The sequence below is a fragment of the Lithobates pipiens genome, unplaced genomic scaffold (assembly GCF_037356315.1).
Source record: "Lithobates pipiens isolate NorthernLeopardFrog02 unplaced genomic scaffold, aLitPip1_a1.2 Scaffold_13, whole genome shotgun sequence".
Lineage (NCBI taxonomy): Eukaryota > Metazoa > Chordata > Amphibia > Anura > Ranidae > Lithobates > Lithobates pipiens.
In genome coordinates, this window is record NW_027507718.1 from 410,549,026 (window position 1) to 410,568,588 (window position 19,563).

At 49.6% G+C, this 19,563-nt stretch overlaps 1 protein-coding gene across 1 annotated transcript in view; it reads right to left on the reverse strand.

Annotated features, from left to right (window-relative positions):
• Positions 1–11,493: 11,493 nt before the first annotated feature.
• The window catches only part of OCIAD1 (OCIA domain containing 1), a 39,140-nt gene continuing 31,070 nt past the window's right edge, over positions 11,494–19,563 (reverse strand). The window contains exon 8 of the mRNA XM_077477511.1: positions 11,494–11,711. Coding sequence (XP_077333637.1) covers positions 11,674–11,711 — 38 coding nt within the window. The 3' untranslated portion in view covers positions 11,494–11,673. The remainder of the gene's footprint in view (positions 11,712–19,563) is intronic.

The following is a 19,563-nucleotide window of genomic DNA, read 5'->3' on the forward strand; positions in this document are numbered from 1 at the left end:
CACGTCTGCCCAAGGATCTCTTGTCCTGGACACGAATCTCGGCACCTTCCGTTTGAAACGGGAGGCAGAAGATCCACGTCTGGTGTGCCCCAACATAGGCAAAGCAGCCTAAACACCTCCGGATGCAGCGCCCATTCTCCTGTGTCCAGCATCTTGCGACTTAGATAGTCCGTCTGCCAGTTCTCCACCCCGGGATGTAAATGACCAATAGGAACGGTACATGTCGCTCTGCCCACTGAAGGATGTGAGCGACATCTCGTGGCCAAGCTTCTTGCTCCTCCTTGATGATTGACATATGCCACCGCCGTGGCGTTGCCTGACTGGATCTTGATCGGACACCCTCAAAGTCTCATTAACCATGTGCAGAGGCATAGCCTGATCACTCGCAGCTCGAGCATATTGATCAGCAACTTGGATTCCTCCGCTGACCAGAGGCCCTGGGGCGACTGTACTGCCGGTACATTATGCTGGCGTCCGCTGTGATCACTGTCCAATTCAGAGGTAGGAACGACTTCCCGGACTGTAGTGCCAGGGATCTCAGCCACCAGAGCAGGGAGTCCCTGACTGACTGGCTCACCTGAATCTGCCGATCCAGGCATAATGGAGATTTGTCCCATTTTTGTCAAGATCTCCTTCTGCAAGACTCTGGTGTGGAACTGGGCATATGGTACTGCCTCGAAGGAGGCCTCCATGAGTCCCAGGACTCGCATGCAGAAGCGTAGCGACGACCACCTGCGGTCCATTAACAGTTTTACAGCAGCTCTGAGAGTCTGCAGCTTGTCTGAAGGGAGAAACACTCTCACGTCCATGGAGTCCAGCAGTAAGCCTAGGTACTCCAAGCGCTGAGTCGGTATGATCACAGTTCAACCACCCAAATTCCTGCAGGGTCTGCATGGTGATCGCCACATCCTCCTCTAATTCTGAAGCTCTTAGGAGGAGATAGTCTAGGTAACCTACGATCGCGATCTCACGTTGTCGCAACGCCAAAACTGGAGCCAATACCTTGGTTAAGACTCGGGGGGCTGATGCCAAGCCAAAAGGGAGAGCCAAAAACTGCTAGTGGGCTTTCCCAACTGCAAATCGCAGAAACTTCTAATGCCGAAGGCATATGTGCAGGTACGCATCCTGGATGTCCAAAGACGCCAGGGAGTCCCCTTGATTAAGTGCAGTGACTACTGAGCAAACTGATTCCATTCTGAACCTCTGTACTTTTACAAAGTAATTGAGGGCCTTTAGGTCCAGGATTGGACGTACCCCTTCCTTTTTGGGGACTACAGATTGGAGTAGAACCCCTGGAACAGGTACTATCACCCCACGACTCAGCAGGTCCCTTACTGCCCCCATTAGGGCCTCCCAGCGAGCTGGGAGTAAGGGTATACTGGAGGGGGAAGAATCAGTTTGTGGCCAAGAGAGAAACTATCTTGTAGCCAGAGGAAATCAGATTGCAGACCCATTGGTCGGACAGCCGAGAGGCCCACCGGGCTGCAAACTCCCGAAGGCGACCCCCCCACCCTTATTGCGGGAGGGGACAAACCTTCATGCGGTAGCACTTTTGCTCACAGGCTTGTGGTTCCAGGGACCCTTTTGTCCGTCAGAGGTCATCCTGTCGGGCTGAGGACATTTAGCTGAAGCCCCAGGCAGACAAAAAAGCAGTTTGTGAGTGGAAAATGAGGGCGCTTGCCTGTGGCGTGGCTCCTTAGCCTTCCTGGCCTGTGGGAGTAAGGTACTCTTATCACCTGTGGCATTTTTTAAGAAGGTCATCCAATGAGGCTCCAAAGAGCCGCTCACCAAAGGAAGGGTAAATCCGTCAGGGCTTTTTTTTTTTTTTTCTTTTCTTTTTAGATGCCTGGTCAGCCGACCAGCATTTTATCCAAATCAGGCATCTCAGCATCACTGCTGACACTGAAGCCCTAGATAACAGAGGAAGGGTATACAGGGCCGCATCACAAAACGTACTTAAGGCCTTGCACTAACTGGTCTGCTAGTTTCACGCAGACAAGGGAAGCCTGTTGCTCCCCCAACTGATGGTGCAAAAGTTTTGCCCACACAGTAAGTGTCTGACAAAAGTGCAGATGTGAGTACTGGTCGCATTGCTGACCCCACAACCGTAAACAAGGAACGGGCCACTGCCTCGGCCTTCCTGTCTGTGGGGTCCTTAATGGCAGAAGTCCCCTCTACCGAGATCGTGGTTACTTTATGTAACCTGGATACTGGGGGGGGAGGGGGTCCACGACCGGAGGAGCCGACCAATTGTTGAGAAGGCTCTCCTCAAAAGGGGTAACACACCACCATGTATTTGGGCCCATGCACCGCCTCCATCTTGGCAACGAACGTGTTAAAGACCACCGTCCAGAGGCACTGCACTGTCTGCAGGCGAACCGGTTGCAATCGCCTGGATTTCGGGGGAAGAAACGCCAGTTTCTGAAGCCATGCTGACCCTACCCTGTCTGCCTCCTGTTGGGGACTTAGAACAGTGATGGTCCCACCCTCCTAACTGCTGCAGGCTGAGGGGCCCCCACCGCAGGACTCACCACTCTGACCAAGTTCTGCGCTGTCCAGCTAGGTGTGCCCGTGTCAGCTCCCAGATGCTTGTGAGAGAAAACCGTGCTGCGCTGTGCTGAGCCCCAAAGAAAAGTGCTGAGCATGAAAAACTGGTTTAGGCTTCAACAAAATGGCCACCAAGCGTCCAGTACAAAGGACATAATCACAGGGAAAATGGCCGCCGGACTACAGAAAAATGTAGTCTGACCATGCTTCTCCCTGGTCACATCAAAAATGGGCACCGAGCACTGTATGCAATGAGAGGCAGAGGAAATGGCAACAAACAGCGCTACTGCGATCAGCAGACACAGACTTCCAGACACCCAGGGGAAAGACAGGGGACACCCAGGGGAGAGACATTACAGACATCCAGGGCACAGTTATCCAGCGCAGCCCCCCAGGGGGCCCCTGTCTTCCATCGCAGACCCACTCTGCGATCAGTACGGGGTGGCTGCTGGCCCAGCACACTGACGCAGACATCAGCCTGGTCATATGTGTGCTCTGGAGCATTAAGCTCACCGGCCGCCCCTGGAGCCTGGGGGGCATGTCGTGGCCGAGCCAGCGCATAGCTCTGGTCTGCACACACTCACTGGCCAGGCTGGGGAGACAAGGATAAAAAGGTATCCAGCCTGTCACCCAGCCGGCTGTTGATAGATCACAGGATCTAAATCTTGCGCAAAAGAAACTTCTGCAGAAAAAAATCCACAGGCCGATGGGCTCGTAGGGTTCCTAGGTCCTTCTCCTTCACTAGGCAGAAAAAAAAATAAATAAAAAAAAAAAAAACAGGAGGCTGCAGTATGCAAGCTGGGGGGTTGTTACCTAAGGGACCGCCCCTTAGACGGAATTAGAAAGTTCTGGTTTTGTTGTACATGTTAACATGTTCTGCCTAGTCCTCTCCTGAAGGTGGGGTAACAACCAGATGGTCCAAGTAAAGGCACCGTGTCAGTCAGTGAACGTAAGAGGAAAAAAAAAGTTTGTGTTAATTGTATTCTCAGAAAAATGGGCAAGAAATCAAATTCTGCCAGGGTATGTAAACTGATATATATATATTATATGATCCTGCGCAGAGCTGCGGCCCTGTAGCAGTAAAACTGCTATAGGGTGGTCAGCAAGTGGTTAAAGGATATCTAAAACCAAGAATACAAATGTAAAGTTTTGCAGCATGCCAATCCTTAAGTACAGAAAATATGGATTTTGCCAGCGATGCAAAAATGTATATACTAAAGACAAATACAGGCTGTTCACTTTTCCAAATAACGTTTTATTAATTTCCAGCGGTTGCATAGGAACACAAACAGTACAGAAGTACAGCAGTAGGCGAGAAACTACATAGCTTTGCAAGAATAAGAATAGACCTGTGATATGCAGTGTCATATTACAGGCGTGTGCAGTAGATATCAGTAGCTTGAGCAGTGGGGTGTTGGGGGGCAGGGGACACCAAAAGTCAGCTGCCCCTCCCACGACCCCCACGGCCCAGTATGCGCTGCCATGCGGCCTATGCAAAACACTGAACTTGTAACAGACTAAGTCCGCTATAGAAACAGGGGAGGTGGAAAGGGAAAAGACAGAAAAGAAGAAGAGAAGAAAGTGCCAGAGATCCAAGTCGCCATACCCCATCCAGGTCGCCCCTAGTCCTCCCGCAGCCGCCATCTCTCCCAGACCTGGTCAAATTCCTCCAGCCTGTCCCGTATTCTGGCAGTCAGTTTCTCCATAAGTTCTACGTCCTTTATCCTGGAATAAAGGGCTTCCATAGAGGGGGCCAGTCGGCTCTTCCAGTTGAGAGCTATTAGGCAACGAGCTGCTGTGAGGATATGTCGTAGAAGCTTCCTAGATGGCTTAGACATCTTTGGTTGGGATAAGCCAAATAGGAAGAACTTGGGTATGAACGGGACAGAGACCTCAAATACCCGGGTAAGGAGCTGTTGGATGGAATTCCAGAAAGGGGCTATCAAAGGGCAAGTCCAGTATATATGGAACAGGGTGCCCCTGTCCTTCAGACAGCGCCAGCAGCGATCAGAGGCGGAGGGATAAATTTTGTGGAGTACCGCTGGAGTCTGGTACCAGTGGTAGAGAATTTTATAGAAATTCTCCTTGTAAAGGGTACATAGAGAGGACTTAGCTGCCTGCCTCCACACCCCCTGCCAGGCTTCCAGCGGAAGTTCCTCACCCAACTCCCTTTCCCATCTCAACATATACTTGTGCTTGCCCCTTGTGTGAAAGTGGTACGAGTTAAGGATGCGGTAGAGGTCTGATATCATTCCCCTGCGGTTCCGTCCCTCAAGTATAATCAGTTCGAACGGGGAGGGTGGGGAGAATTGGAGCCTCGGGGCAATGGTTTGCGCAAAATGTCTGATCTGAAGATAACTGTAGAAGGCCTGCCGGGGGAGGTCGTGTTTAGTCTGCAGCTCCGAGAAAGACAGCAGTTTTCTCGATCTGGGGTCTACTAGATGTTCCAAGTGAAATAATCCTCGGGATGCCCAGGGCCATGACATCTGGTGGGTTAGGCTGTCCGGGAGTTTAGGGTTACAAAGAAACGAGGTCAGCACGGATGCCTCCGAGTGGAGCCTGTGCTCCCGGGAGAGTTTCCCCCAGAGCTGGGTGAGCTGGACCATTGGCCCTAATAGCCGGTTCGTATCAATCTGTACGTCCGCTCCCCAGAGCAGGCTGTTCGGGTGCACCGGGGCTAGCCATAGCTTCTCAATCTCCGACCACTTGTTGTACGACCGTTGTGGGAACCAGGAGACTATGGCCCGGAGCTGCGCCGCTTGGTAGTACCTAACCAAGTCGGGGAACGCCAGGCCGCCGTCCGAGCGCAGAGCAGTCATAACGGAGGCGGGAACCCGATGTTTTTTATAGGTCCACAGGAACTTCAGCAAGTCCTTCTGGAGCAAACGGAGGTGCGCGTAGGGGATCTGGACCGGAAGCGTCTGGAATAAGTAAAGGAGTTTGGGGAGAATTACCATTTTGATGGACGCGAGCCGCCCTATGAGCGATAATTGGTGTGCCTTCCATTTATGGATAAGTTCCCTAATCCCCCGGTAAAGGGGGGGGAAGTTGGCTTGATACAAAGTTTGGAAGGATGGGGTGATGAAAACCCCCAAATATTTAAGGGAGGAGTTCTCCCACCTGTAGGGAAACACAGAGCGAAGGTGGGTTTCCTCCGCCAGTGGTATATGGATCGGGAGGGCCACCGACTTGGAGGCATTAATTTTATAACCCGAGATCTCCCCGTATCGTCGCAGTTCCGCATGCAGGTTGGGCAAAGACGTCCTAGGCTGGGTTAGGGTAAGGATGACATCATCCGCGAATAGAGATATTTTAAATTCCCTATCCCGAACCAAAATTCCCCTTACGTCCGGATTGCTTCTAATGGCCTCCGCCAGGGGCTCTACACAGAGTGCAAACAGTAAAGGAGATAGCGGACAGCCCTGGCGGGTGCCATTGGCGATAGAGAAGACTGGAGACGTTGCATACGGGGTTTTAACTTGCGAGGTGGGAGTGGTGTAGAGGTGTTGTATTGCGTGTAGGAAAGGACCTCGAAAGCCCATGTGGCGTAAGGTCGCCGTCATGAATGGCCAGCTCAGGCGGTCAAATGCCTTTTCTGCGTCTAGACTCAGGACCAGGGAGGGGAGAGTGGTCTTGTTGGCTACGTCGATAAGGTCAATAATTTTCCTGGTGTTATCGCCCACCTGTCTGTAAGGTACAAAGCCTACCTGGTCCTTATGGATCAAAGCAGGAAGAATGGCATTGAGGCGGTTCGCCAGAATTTTTGTGAAAATTTTTAAATCTGAATTTAACAGAGCAATAGGCCTATAGCTGGCACAGAGGGTCGGGTCTTTGTCTGGTTTCGGGATGACGGATATATAGGAGGCCAGCATTTCAGTGGGGACCGGAGACCGTTGGAGAAAGGAGTTAAACAGTTTGGTCATGTGGGGGCTCAGAATAGGTAGAAATGTCTTATAATACTCGTACGGGAACCCGTCTGGCCCTGGAGATTTATGGGCTGGCAGTGCTTTCAGTCGCTGAGAGTTCCTCGTCCGTAATTAGGGCATTAAGGTCTTGAAGGTCTGTGTCTGACAGTCGGGGCAGTGTCACGTTTTCTAAGTACCTAGTGATGCGATCAGTCAATGCGGGGGCTGGTGGATTGTGGGGTATGTCCTGCTTGTTGTAGAGATCAGTGTAAAAGGCCGCAAACGTGTCCGCAATGGCCTGCGGATGAGACAAAAGAACCCCTCTACTGTTTTTGATTTGGGCAGGTGTAGATGCTTGTGTTTGATCAGCCAGTTTCCGAGCCAACAGAGTCTGCGCTTTATTTCCCTTGTCATAATAGAGCTGTCGCAAGCGGATAAGCGCCCTCTCCACTGAGCCTAAAGCAAGATCTCTCAAAGTTAGTCTCACCTGCACGATTTGTTTAATCAGTGAGAGGGAGGGAGCTCCCCGAAGCCTAGCCTCAAGGGTCTTCAGCTGTCCTTCAGCCATTAGCTTGGCGGCCTGTGCATCTCTCTTCAGTGCTGAGGAGAGGGCAAGGCAGCGACCCCGTATAACAGCCTTGTGGGCAGCCCACAGGGTGGGGAGGGTAACGTCTGGGGTATCGTTTTCAGCAAAATACAATTGGAGCGAAGAATCCAGCTCCGCTCTGGTAGGGAGATGCTGCAATAAGTAGTTGTTCAGTCGCCAGTTGCAGGGTTTACGAAAGGGGGCCCCAACGTCTAGCGTCATGGTAATCGGGGCGTGGTCAGACCAGGAGTTAGGAAGAATGTGTGCGGAGCGGACGGCCCTCAACGTGTTATTGTTCACAAAAAAATGATCAATGCGTGAGTGCGATGGGGGGCCGAGTAAAAGGTATATTGGCGGTCCTGGGGGTGTAGGGTGCGCCATACGTCAAATAGAGCCCGTCTTCTGGTGATCTGGCGGAACAACTTAGAGTCCCTCAAGACTCTGGTTTGGGGCGCTTGTGGATTCCCCACATGGCGGTCATGCGGAACTGACGGAGTAAGATTGAAGTCCCCCCCTATCACCAGAAGCTCGGAAGGCGTCCCAAAGAGGCGGGACAGCACGCTAGACAAGAAGCGGTGCTGCCTTGCGGTAGGGGCATATAGGGCACAGAGGGTAAGGGCCTGCGCGCGCCAGGTACCTCGGCGTATGACATAATGGCCCTGCGGATCAAGGTATGTGGATGTGCACGTAAAGGGGGAACCTTGCCTGATAAGTATGGCCACCCCCGCCCTCTTGCGTGAGCTAAAAGCCTGATATACCTGGGGGAAGTGTCTAGAGGCAAACTTAAAGGAGTCCCCACGGTTAAAGTGAGTTTCCTGGACCATCACTATGTCCGCCCCGGATTGCCTAAATTCCCTGAGCGCAAGGTGGCGTTTTTTATTGGAGTTTAGACCATGCACATTAAGTGAGAAAATCTTAGCCATGATCGGGAGGGGGGTGGTCGGGGATAGTCATACTTAACTGGAGCCAGTAGAGAAATGCGGATCCCGAGGAGAGAGGCGACTGCTGGAGAAGGACCGGCGACCCAGAGGACCACTGACAAATGTCCGCACAGGGGGCGGGGCAGAGAGAGAATCTAGAAAAAAAGAGAGAAAATAGAAACATAGACAAAATACATAACCAGTATTAGCTGTAACATGTGCCAGGTCCAGATGCCCTATAGGGACACCGAGCCCAAGCGGTTCCGATAGGTCTCCTGACCTGGGCGTCCCCCGGCCAAAAAAAAAAGGGGGGGAAAAAACCCCCAAAAACAGAAAACAAGGTGGGGGGGAAAAAAACCGGGTCAGGCAGACACCAACAGTTAATGGTCTTCGATGGAACCAAGGGGTGGAAAACCACGGGGGGGGGGGGGATCAGTAACCTGGGAGTTGGTCTGTCCTCGGACTCTGCCTAGGCCAGCCCTGGGTAAACACAGTTCAAAATAGAAACCTTGTGAAGCTCAGGCCCTCGGGGGGGAGGGGGGGAAAAATTCCCCAAGCAAAAAGGATGTAAGAGAGCACTCGGGGGAAAAAGAAAAACAAAAACAATAATAACACTGCAGATAGTAGGGAGTTCCGCTGGTGGAGGAATCCGTGTTACTTATGCGTAGGCGGTCTGCGGTCCGGATCCGGTCCTCTGTGTCTTTTAGCCGAGGGAACCTTCTGCCAAAGCACCGGTGGAGGTGGCGGGGAGGCTATCAGATCCCAGTCAGGGAGCTTGGGGACAGGTATGCCCAGGGTATCACAGAAGGAGGCGAGATCCTCCGGATAGCGAAGGGACGCCGACTTCCCCTGATGTCTGGCTGTGAGGCAGAAGGGAAAGCCCCATCGGTAGGGCATATTCCTGTCCTGCAGGGTGCGGAGGAGTGGCTGCAACATCCTACGTTTTTGAAGGGTTATCCAGGAGAGGTCTGGGTACACCTGGACCGGGGCGTTGTCAAACATAAGGTTGCGAATAGAACGGGATTTAGTCATAATGTCTTCCTTAAGGGGGAAGGAGTGAATCCTGCAGACAACGTCTCTTGGTTTGGAAGCAGGGCCTTTGGGTCGGAGGGCCCGATGCGCTCTGTCCATCTCAATATGTTTGGCCGGGTCCTCTCCCAGCATTTCGTTAAACAGCGCTTGCAGTGAGACCTGCAAGTCCTCTGGTCCTTCGGCCTCAGGGAGGCCCCGAACACGAATGTTGTTCCTCCGGCCTCTATTATCAAGGTCCTCCACGTGGCGCTGCATGTCACGTAGGAGGAGGCGGTGATCTGAATTCTCCATCTGAGTGCGGTGTACTGCCAGCTTGGTCTCCTGGATCTCCTCCTCCGCCATCTCGACCCTTTCAGCTAGGTGTTTAAGGCCAGCGTGCAGGGTCTGGATTTCAGCTCGGCAGGTGGCTTTCACATCCGCCACCAGTTGTTTAAAATCATCCTTAGTTGGGATGGCGGTCAGATAGGCGTGCCAGGGGGGATATCCGCCCCCATGTAGCTCCGTGGGGGAGTGGGGATGCGGTGGGTGTCGGGGAGAGTCTCCCTGTTGTAGCCCCATGGCATCGGAGGGGGGCCCGGACGACAGAGGGTGCCCGTGGTCCGGCCAGGATGTGACGTGGGGGGAGTAGGTTAAGGGGTCCAGGGAGGCCCCCTGCGAACGCGGGGAGCGAGGGCGGGCCACCTGGGCATAAGAGGGATGGCTAGCTTCCTGGCCTCTGGGTATGCTGGGGTCCCTGGAGCGAGGCTGCCGCTGGGCCTTAGGGGGAGCGGGGGATTTCCAGTCATCTTGGGCCCTCGGTGCAGGCAGGGGGGGTGCCGCATCCTCTGTGCAACTGGTGAGGCTTTGGGGGTCTCCTAGAGTGCCTGGTGAAGAGGAGATGGGGACCCTCTCATAGCTGGGTCTGAGGCCGTCCGCAGCAGGCGGGGAAAAGCCTCAGAGCACTGTGTAAAGGGCAGATGGGGCTTCAGGGCGTTTGTCTGTGTCCCCGGGGAGATGGGGGGCGAGGTGGGTGGGGGGAGGCTGATCACTCACCCCTAGTGCTGTCCCGGCGGGCATGGGCTCCCGTGGGGACCACCGGCCGTCCCAGGATCCCCTCCGGCCAGGCAAGTGTGCGAGAGGCCTGTGCTGGGTCTCCGGGCCCGCTGACTCCGCGCTGTCCGTGCGGCCTAGGCCGGATCGCGGCCTGTGTTCCCCCGCGGCCTGGTCGCGCCTAGGCTCGCGGGATACATGGCTGGGGCGGCTGAGTTCATCCATCTCCTGGAGGGAGTCCGTGGCGTACGTGTGCGGGGGCTCCGATCGGAACTGGCTTTGCCGCTGCGGCGGCGGCGTGGAGTCCTGCAGCATCGCGGCCGGGCCGTCCGGCGCCATCTTGCGGCCTCCGCCCGGCGGGATCCCGGGCGGCTGAAAGAAAGCCTTTAGGGAGGATGACGAGCCCGGGGGCGGCTGAGACGACCCCCGGGTGGATGAGGACCTCGTAGCTCTCTATCTCCCTATTGTGCGGCTGTAAACCCCCCCCGAGTAAGGCCGTTGTAGTGCTGGGCTGGAGGAGAGCTCTCACTCACAGCGTCCTTCCAGCTCGGCTTCCGGTCCCGCCCCCCGGCTGTTCACTTTTCAAGGGAATCTGCCCCAGAATTTAGTGAATGTGGTGAGATTGCACGTTGTAAAGAATGCCTAATCAGATGCAAGAAACAGCATTTATGCTTGCACATCATTGGATGATGGAAGTCAGCAGACCTAGTCATTCAATAAGTTCTGGAGTAAATTCTCTTGCAAAGTGAATAGTCTATTTTCCTTGTGTAAATCAACTTCAGTGTCCGTGTTACTTCCTGTGAATTAAACTGAAATCACAAGCGTTCTCTTCCTTCCAAGCTATCTTTTGTCAACTAAAAATTCCCACACTCCCATGTAAGCCCAGGTTCACACTGCTCGTGACTTTGAAGTCAGACCCCTTGCATTGACTTTCACACGACTTGCATGCAACTTCTTTAACCGTAGTTAATGCAAGTCGTACCAAAAGGTATTGCAGGAACCTTTTCCTAAGTTGGAGTGACTCAAGTCGCACCCATTAGAATGGTTCCATTGTCTAGAATGAGGTCTGACTCCCGATTCAACAAGTGCTCCAAAGTCGGAGCAATTGTCGCATCAGTGTTAATAGGGCCTAAATGAGATGGAAAGAGGTAGAAGTGTTTATAGTCCAAATCAACAAATCCTAGTAGGACAACCATGTCTCTTGCCATAGAAGCAGTGAAGTGAGTGTAGCCACTCTGGAACATAAAGTGTTATTTGCAGGATTACCTGCGTGGGGAAAAATGGCCCAGAACAAAATACAAATACAGCATCACATCTAAGGACTTCCAAGTTGCAATATATAACATTTAAGGTTTGGATTTAGATATACTTTAAGTGTTTAACTATACATAGATTTAAACATCCCAACACATTTTCACTTTTTTTGTGCAACTCGAGAAAAAAAAAAAAAAAAAAAAAAAAAGGACAGTAAAGCTTTTAGAAAATGTACATTTTAATTTAATTTCCTAAAATAGAACACGCGGTTTCATTTTTTTTTTACTGAAAGAGAAGTATGCACTTCCTTAAATGCAATTAAATCACACTATGTGCATTTATTAGCAGAAAACAAATTGGTTACAGACAATGAAATTCCCTCGGCGGTAAAGGCAGCTTTTCATTCTTCCCACACATCTCCATATTGGTTCTTTTTTACTGAAACACAGAAAATATCAATGTTGATGAGGAAAATGATCTAGGCATGCTCCTATCACATCATTTAATTAAACTCTAATCACAAAACCCCAACCTGGTTTACAGAAGTGCTAAAAATAACATGTTTCATTCACACGGGCATACTAATGCATACACCCATGTGGGATGCACAGATGTTCCATGCAGACAGCTTGTTCAAATCAGTTACAGGCAGCCAGCCAGCTGCACAGATCATCCACAGATCAGGACTTTGTCTGCATCTTGATCCATGCATTGGACACAAATGGATGTACACACGGGGATATGTTTGGAGATCCATGCATCCTGCTGTCTGTTATTGATTTAAACAGGTCTGCATGGAACACCTATACATCCCACGTAGGGGGAAAATACCTTTAGCTTGGGGGTACAAATGGTATGTCCGTGTGAATGAGGCTTTACAGGTATAATTGAACATCTACAATCACAGACTGAACAAAAATCTTTTCCCAGGTGAGTTTTTCTGTCCAATGATTATACAAAATGACAATGTGGTTACCCTACTGCTCTGTCTTCTTAATATGTTGTAATGAATATATTCACATGGTGAACTGGAATATTCTTTTTACAGTATCCATACCCCTTGGGATTTTCCACATTTTGTCATGTTACAATGTTAAAACAAATGTATTATGTGATAGATCAACACAAAAAGATGCATTGTAATTGTCATTTTAGGGGGAAGCTACAGTGTATGGTTAAGTAGCTATATTCCACCATGTAACATTTAACGGCATTGTTGCGACATGAACCTTTATATATAGTTTCCCAATTCAACATCAGATCTGTGACAAAATCACCTTTGGAATATAAAATAAGCCCCAAAAGGAAGTTTGCTTGACCAACACTGAGAGACAAAGTAATGTACAACAAATATGAACCACTACAAAGCATTAAAATGTTCCCGGTATTTGTTGACCACTCCTATTACATACATTGTATGTACAGTATGTCACAAGAGTACACCCCTCACATTTTTGTAAATATTTTATTCTATCATTTCATGTGAAAACACTGAAGAAATGACACTTTGCAACAATGTAAAGTAGTGAGTGTACATCTTGTATAATAGTGTAAAGTTGCTGCCCCCTCAAAATAACACAGCAATTCATGTCTAAACCGCAGGCAACAAAAGGGAGTACACCCCTAAGTGAAAATGTCCAAATTGGGCCCAAAGTGTCAATATTTTGTATGGCCACCATTTTTTTCCAGCACTGCCTTAACCCTCTTGGGTATGGCGTTCACCAGAGCTTCATGGATTGCCAATGAAGTCCTCTTCCACTCCTCCATGAAGACATCACAGAGCTGAAGGATGTTAGAGACCTTGCCCTCCTCCACCTTCCGTTTGAGGATGCCCCATAGATGCTTAACAGGGTTTAGGTCTGCTTGGTCAGTCTAGTCCATCACCTTTACCCTCCGCATCTTTAGCAAGACAGTGGTCATCTTGGAGGTTTGTTTGGAGTCGTTATGCTGGAATATTGCCCTGTGGCCCAGTCTCTGAAGGGAGGGGATCATGCTCTGCTTCGGTATGTCACAGTACATGTTGGCATTCATGGTTCTCTTAATGAACTGTAGCTCCCCAGTGACGGCAGCACTCATGCAGCCCAGACCATGACACTCCCACCACCATGCTTGACTGCAGGCAAGACACACTTGTCTTTGTACTCCTCAGCTGTTTGCCGCCAAACACTTTTGACACCATCTGAACCAAATAAGTTTATCTTGGTTTCATCAGACCACAGGACATGGTTCCAGTAATTTATGTCCTTAGTCTGCTTGTCTTCAGCAAATGGTTTGCAGGCCTTCTTGTCCATAATCTTTAGAAGAGGTTTCCTTTTGGGATGACAGCCATGCAGACCACTTTGATGCAGTGTACGAAGTATGGTATAACCACTGACAGGCTGACCCCCACCCCACCCCTTCAACATATGCAGCAATGCTGGCCACACTCATATCAATTTCCCAAAGACAACCTCTGGATATGATGCGGAGCATGTGCACTCAACTTCTTTGGTCGACCATGGTGAGGCCTGTTTAAACAACTGTGTGATCTTGGCCACCGTGCTGCAGCTCAGTTTCAGGGTCTTGGCAATCTTTTAGCCTAGGCCATCTTTTAGGTGATCCCTGAAAATTTTCCTCTTCAGAGAAGCCCATCCTGCCTCCATCTAACAACTGCATTATTTGCTACATTAGCTCATCCCCCCACAGCGATTACCCTTATGCACAACTTGACTCTCCCTCATAGATTGTAAGCACCAACGAGCAGGGCTCTTTGATTCCCCGTGTTGAATTGTACTGTCTGCCCTAATGTTGTAAAGGGCTGCGCAAACGGTTGGCACCACATAAACCCTGTATTATAATAATAATAATAATAATAATAATAATAATAATATAGAGCAACAATTTTTTTTGTTCAGATCCTCAGAGTTCTTTGTAATGCAGTGCATGTTGAACTTCCAGTGTCCAGTAAGAGATGGTGAGAGATAGCGAGAGCGATAACACCAAATTTAACACACCTGCTCCCCCATTCACACCTGAGACCTTGTAACACTAATGAATCACATGACACCAGGGAGGGAAAATGGCTAATTGGGCCCAATTTGGACATTTTTACTTAGGGGTGTACTCACGTTTGTTGCCAGCGGTTTAGACATTAATGGCGTTGTTTGAGTTATTTTGAGGGGACAGCAAATTTACACTGTTATACAAGCTGTACACTCACTACTTTACATTGTAGCAAAGTGTCATTTCTTCAGTGTTGTCACATAAAAAGATATAATAAAATATTTACAACAATGTGAGGGGTGTACTCACTTGTCAGGTACTGTATAAAATGATACACCTTAGCTGATCACAGCCTTTCATTTCAGGCCCATTCTAAATGACAACCATCGAAATGCCTGTGGACAAAATTATCACCCTTGGCCTTCCCCTGCACTGAGGGGCACTATCCATACCCTACTCCAAGGACACAGACTCACACCACATTTCTGGTACCTTTTGGTTTTAATGGGCAGCACAGTAGCGTAGTGGTTCAAATTCTGGCCAGGACACCATCTGCATGGAGTCAGCATGTTCTTGGGTGGGTTTCCCCGACACCCTCTACAGACATCCTGTGAGGTTAGCTGGCTCTATAAAAGCACAGCCCGTTGGATGACATTACTTTGTTACAATTAGAGGCCATGGTGGGGATAAAGGGTAACACCAGATTGGCTCCAACCCCTGTCCTCTCATTCTCCCAGTCCACTGCAAATTCAGCTACGTAAACTTGTTGCAAAAAACAAAAAAAAAAAAAAAAAAAAAAAACACATGCTGTACGGATTTTTTTTTTAAAACATAATGCTCCCAATGCACTTTATGTGCATTATGCTCTACTGTACGATGTGTTGGGGTGCCCTTTTACAATGCAATACACAGAAAATAATTACCATATGCGCTTTGGACATTTTACCACGTGCCACAACAAAATAATTTGGTTGGTTGTCTGGTTGGTGAGTTGAGCTATGGAATGTTCAGTTTTTGTCTTTCATATGTTTGCCCTTTCATGTGCTCCTTGTTGTGAAGGCCAGTTATAGGTGGGGCAGTGGCCATTTGTTTGTTACTGGTGTAAATATGGTCCAGAGACACACTGGGCACCTTCGCTGCCACTGTGCGATTGCTGGGCGTCCAGTGTGCTCATGTTCCTTTAAGAGGGATTGGGCTGCCTCCAGACTCACCTCTGCCCCTTATCTATCCATTTAATGCATGTGCTTCCATTGTGGAGACTCTTTTCAATTTAGTAGCGTTAGGACTGCAAGCAATACAAAGGGTGCAGTGAAGAGGCCTTGCAGCTTACGCATGCATTTGCAAATACGTGCTAACTAAACCCCTGTCTTTAACCACTTTCAGACCGGACCATTTTGCTGGTAAATGACCAGAGGTCTTTTTACACTTTGGCACTGCGCTGCTTTAACTGGTAATTGCGCGGTCATGCAATGTTGTACCCAAACAAAATTTGCGTCCTTTTCTTCCCACAAATAGAGCTTTCTTTTGATGGTATTTGATTGCCTCTGCGATTTTTATTTTTTGCGATATAAACGTAAAAAGACCGCAAATTTTGAAAAAAAATGATATTTTCTACTTTTTGTTATTAGAAAAATCCAATAAACTCAATTTTAGTCATACATTTAGGCCAAAATGTATTCAGCCACATGTCTTTGGTAAAAAAAAAGTCAATAATTGTATATTTATTGGTTTGCGCAAAAGTTGTCACATCTACAAACTAAGGTACGTTTTCTGGAATTTACGCAGCTTTTAGTTTACGACTGCCTATCTCATTTCTTGAGGTGCTAAAATGGCAGGGCAGTACAAAACCCCCCCAAATGACCCCATTTTGGAAAGTAGACCCCCTAAGGAAATTGATAAGAGGCATGTTGAGCCCATTGAATATTTTATTTTTTTGCCTCAAGCGATTGAATAATGACAAAAAAAAAAATTTTTTTTTTTTTTACACAAAGTTGTCACTAAATGATATATTGCTCACACATGCTATGGGCGTATGTGAAATGACACCCCAAAATAACTTCTGCTGCTTCTCCTGAGTATGGGGATACCACATATGTGGGACTTTTTGGAAGCCTAGCCGCGTACGGGGCCCCGAAAACCAAGCACCGCCTTCAGGCTTTCTAAGGGCGTAAATTTTTGAGTTCACTTCTCACTACCTATTACAGTTTTGAAGGCCATAAAATGCCAAGATGGCACAAAACCCCCACAAATGACCCCATTTTAGAAAGTAGACACCCCAAGCTATTTGCTGAGAGGCATGTTGAGTTCATGGAATATTTTATATTTTGCCACAAGTTGCGGGAAAATTACAAACTTTTTTTTTTTTTTTTTTTTTTAACAAAGTTGTCACTAAATGATATATTGCTCATGCATGCCATGGGCATATGTGAAATGACACCCCAAAATAAATTCTGCTGCTTCTCCTGAGTACGGGGATACCACATATGTGGGACTTTTTGGGAGCCTAGCCGCGTACGGGGCCCCGAAAACCAAGCACCGCCTTCAGGCTTTCTAAGGGCGTTACAGTTTTGAAGGCCATAAAATGCCAAGATGGCACAAACCCCCCCCAAATGACCCCATTTTGGAAAGTAGACACCGCTAAATTTAGGGGTACACTAGTGAGACTAGGTAATAAATGGCGGGTGCCCTGAAACTATAAAAAAATAACTAACCAACCAGCGTCACCTGTAACAGTTATATGGTGATCACTGGTGAAAGGGTTAACTAGGGGGCAATTAGGGGGCTTTATGCGGTAGTATATGGGGGTCCCTGGCGCTATAAAAAGCTGCAGCGAACCTAAATACCTACCTGCCTAACTAGCGTCACCTGTGACACTAATACGGCGATCAGAAAAACGATTGCTTATTAGGCTGGGTTCACACTGGAGCGATGCGGGAACGCCACGAATGCGCGGCGGGTTCCCGCATCGCATGCCTCCCGGCGGCAGTTCACACTGCCCTATGCGAACTGCTGGGAGTGTCAGTGAAATGTTACTGACACCCCCAGATCAGTTCGCATATCGCAGTGCGATCTGCAAACTCGGATCGCATGGTGTGAACACCCATGCGATCCGATTCTGCTGCGGGCCAAAAAAAGGGTCCCGTGCGAATTTGCGGCGGGTGCGGCGGGTGCGGCGAATGGCTGAACTCGAATCGCACAGAGATCGGATGTGATTTGCACTGCAGTGCGGTGCGAATCACATCCGTTCTCATAAACCGCTGCAATGTGAACCCAGCCTTAGTGACACTGGCGACGGGGGGTGATCACGGGGTTAAACCTTTATTGGGGGGGTTAGGGGGGTACCTTAGAACTAAAGGGGGCTAACCCTAACTGCCCTAACAGTTATTAGTCACAAATGACACCCGCCGGGTGATCAGGGGGTTAAACCTTTATTAGGTAATAAATGGCGGGTGCCCTGAAACTATAAAAAAATAACTAACCAACCAGCGTCACCTGTAACAGTTATATGGTGATCACTGGTGAAAGGGTTAACTAGGGGGCAATCAGGGGGCTTTATGCGGTAGTATATGGGGGTCCCTGGCGCTATAAAAAGCTGCGGCGAACCTAAATACCTACCTGCCTAACTAGCGTCACCTGTGACACTAATACGGCGATCAGAAAAATGATCGCTTATTAGGCTGGGTTCACACTGGAGCGATGCGGAAACGCCGCGAATCCGCGGCGGGTTCCCGCATCGCATGCCTCCCGGCGGCAGTTCACACTGCCCTATGCGAACTGCTGGGAGTGTCAGTGAAATGTTACTGACACCCCCAGATCAGTTCGCATATCGCAGTGCGATCTGCAAACTCGGATCGCATGGTGTGAACACCCATGCGATCCGATTCTGCTGCGGGCCAAAAAAAGGGTCCCGTGCGAATTTGCGGCGGGTGCGGCGGGTGTGGCGGGTGCGGCGGGTGCGGCGAATGGCTGAACTCGAATCGCACAGAGATCGGATGTGATTTGCACTGCAGTGCGGTGCGAATCACATTCGTTCTCATAAACCGCTGCAATGTGAACCCAGCCTTAGTGACACTGGCGACGGGGGGTGATCACGGGGTTAAACCTTTATTGGGGGGGTTAGGGGGGTACATTAGAACTAAAGGGGGCTAACTCTAACTGCCCTAACAGTTATTACAGTCACAAATGACACCAATGCAAAAAAAAAAAAAAAAAAAAAAAAAAATGACATTGGTGTCACTGTGACTGGGGGGCAGGGGTAATTGGGGGGGTGATCGGGGGGTAAAGGGGGGGTGTGAGTGTGCCTGGCATGTTCTACTGTGTGTGTGAGTGTTGGTGCAACTTACTGATCCGCTCTCCTCCGTGTCGGAACGAAAAATACCGACACGGAGGAGAGAATACATCACTTCCTCTCCTGTGTTTACATTACAGGAGAGGAAGTGATGTCACCGGGGATTTCTATTCGTCGGGAGCGATCGCGAGGGGGTGGCCATGAATGAATGGCCGTCCCCTCGTCCGGGATCGCTCCCGTACGAATACCGACCGCCGCAGGCACCGGGCGGGGGCCCGATCGGGCCCCCGACCCGCGGGAGGCAAGGGACGTACATGTATGTCCTTATGCCTGCCCGTGCCATTGTACCGACGTACATCGGCGTGCGGCGGTCGGCAACTGGTTAAACGCAGACTGTTGGACAGGTTAATTTCGTCAGTTGGCAGACTGGTTGGCGAGTTGCGCTATGGAATGTTCTGTTTTTGTCTTTCACAACATACAAGTGGCAATGGGCTCTTGATTTGTTTAATGAATATCTAACTGCATTCATTGGCGTCTTGTGTATCTGCCTGGAATCCCGCTTTTAAAGGGATTGTAAAGTATTTTTTTCAATGTTTGTTAGTTACATACAATAAATGTTTTACTTACCTGGCCTGTGCAGTACATTTGTACAGTGCAGCCTGAATCCTCTTCTTGGGTGTCTCTTTGCTGCTCCTGGCTCCTCCCTCCTGTCCAGTGCCCCCAGAGAAAGCAGCTTGCTGTGGGGGCACCCGAGCCGTGCAGCAGCTTCGTGCCCATTCAGACACAGAGCTGCCATTTGGCCCCGTCCATCTCTCTCCTGATTGGCTCCCACAGCTGTCAAAGTCAGCCAATGGCGCCACTGCTGTGTCTCAGCCAAACAAGAGGGAGCGTCCTGGATGGCCGAGGGACTCCTGGACAGAGATGGGGCTCAGGTAGATATTAGTGGGGCTGCTACACACAGAAGGCTTTTTATCTTAATGCATCAAGATAAAAAAACCTTCTGCCTTTACAACTCCTTTA